Source organism: Alosa sapidissima, chromosome 14 (genome assembly GCF_018492685.1).
Source record: "Alosa sapidissima isolate fAloSap1 chromosome 14, fAloSap1.pri, whole genome shotgun sequence".
In the NCBI taxonomy this organism is placed as follows: Eukaryota; Metazoa; Chordata; class Actinopteri; order Clupeiformes; family Clupeidae; genus Alosa; species Alosa sapidissima.
The window spans coordinates 13,110,553-13,112,648 of record NC_055970.1 but is presented as its reverse complement, the minus strand read 5'-3'; the positions used below and the strand labels follow the sequence as shown (position 1 = coordinate 13,112,648).

Here is a 2,096-nt window from a genome sequence, read left to right as displayed (position 1 = left end):
GTGTGTGTGTGTATGTTTGTGCTGAGATGTGTGTGCGTCCTTCATGAACTGAAGGAAGAATCATTCTTCTCACTCTTCTATGAGACCTGACAACGCACACTTCTGCCATCCTTCTGATAAAAATCGACCCTCAGACAGACAGACACACACACACACACGCACGCAAAAAGGACGGGATGCTTTACCTGCTACTGATGATGGCCGTTGTGCCATGCTTTACACAAGGTAAGATTTCAGAGCACCTCAGACACACACAGCCACACACACACATCCACACTGAAAGGTACACACAGACATTTACAGGCACACACACACACTCTTTCGTACACACTCACACTCATATACTGCACTCATAAATTATGCTATAATATTCTGACTTGGTAATAGGCTACTGGCTGGTTTGACTACTTCCCAGCTATAACATTAAGCACACTATGGCTGGGTAATACTAGTTAGATATAACATTAAGCACACTATGGCTGGCTAATACTAGTTAGCTATATAACATTAAGCACACTATGGCTGGCTACTACTAGTTAGCTATAACATTAAACACACAATGGCTGGCTAATACTAGTTAGCTATAACATTAAGCACACTATGGCTGGCTAATACTAGTTAGTTCCACCATCTCCCAGCTATAACATTAAATATACTATGGCTGGCTAATATTCTCTTTGTCCTCTCATGAATTGGACAAAGGCTTCATCTAATTTTACCTTAATAAGCTTTTATTGTTTTCAAATGTTAATTTACTTAATGTGTGTTTATTGTTTTCAAATGTTCATTTACATAATGTGTGTTTATTGCATTCAGTGTATAATTCCCTTTCAGTTCTGTTCTTTATAGAGGTGAAGACCTCAAAGAGGGTTTCACAAGTAAGGCCTTGATTGTGTTTTAGGCCACAGTGTCTAACCTGTGGTCATGGCAGCAGTGTGTGTGTGTGTGTGTGTGTGTAACCTGTGGCCATGTCAGCCATGTTGCTGACCAGTCATTCTCACTTCTCCATAAAGAAAAAAAACAAGAATATGAAACTCTGCTGAGAGTCATTTTTATGTGTGTGTGTGTGTGTGTGTGTGTGTGTGTTTCTTTCATTATTTGTTCCACTATCACCAGAAAAAAACTCCAAACATGGTATTACTGCGGAGTAGAAACACAGCAAGGCTTTTCTCAGAAACAAACAAACACACACACACACACACACACACACACACATGTGTTACACTCTTCTGCCCTCTGTCCTATTTTTGCCCACTTGATATTCATTTCTATACAAACCAAGATGGCGGATTCCTAAAGAAACGCACACCATAAGGGTATCTAAGCTGTTTGTGTTTGATTTGATTTTGCGACGAGAATTCTCAGTCTAACCGTTGATGTGCCGAGTGAGTGGGCAGAAATAGGTCACCCACCAGCCCAGCACCAAACTACGAGCGCGGTAAAAAAAATAGTATATTTTAGGCAGTAAAAGGTCCCGTTAAGAACCAAACCAGATTTGTTTCAAATCTACACACTTATGGCTACTGAAACATGTGAGGTTTATTAATCAAATAAAAATATTATTTTCAAATTAAAGGGGCAGACATTTTTAATAATTGTTTTAACTGTAAATATAGGCATTTTTCCAAGTACCTAGTTGTCATAGACATTCTCTGACTAAATTTAGTGTATTCCCTTGTCTTTCCGATGTTGAAAAATGACTAGAGGATTTAGACTCTTTGTGACTTTATTTTCAGACCATAGTAAAAGTCATGAACTACTTCTGAAAGTTCACAGAAACCTTGTATAGGAAAATGCTTCTGTTAGGTTTTGTTTATAAGATTTTACAGGGGTGCCAATAATTGTGAGCAACGTGTTTTAGTTAAAAATATTTATTTCATGATTTTCCTTTTTCTCAAAATAAATTTTCTTCCCTTCAAGGTTGGATTTTTCCTAATTTTTTCATTGTGAGACTACAATAAATCACCAACAGATTATTTTTTATACAGGTTTTTAGTCAACTTTAGCAGAGGTGCCAATAATTCTGGAGGGTACTGTACATTATGTAAGGGATAACGGCCGCCGAGGTGTCCTGTTATACGAAATTAATGGACAAG

General features: G+C 37.8%; 1 protein-coding gene across 4 annotated transcripts in view; it reads left to right on the top strand.

Moving 5' to 3' along the window:
* The window catches only part of LOC121681270 (macrophage colony-stimulating factor 1 receptor-like), a 55,708-nt gene continuing 53,612 nt past the window's right edge, over positions 1-2,096 (top strand). For all 4 annotated transcript variants that reach the window (XR_006022047.1, XR_006022050.1, XR_006022048.1 and 1 more), the window contains exon 1: positions 1-225. Coding sequence is in view for 1 of the 4 variants with exons in the window: in XM_042060908.1 (XP_041916842.1) it covers positions 177-225 (49 nt within the window). In the remaining 3 variants the exon portion in view is untranslated. The remainder of the gene's footprint in view (positions 226-2,096) is intronic.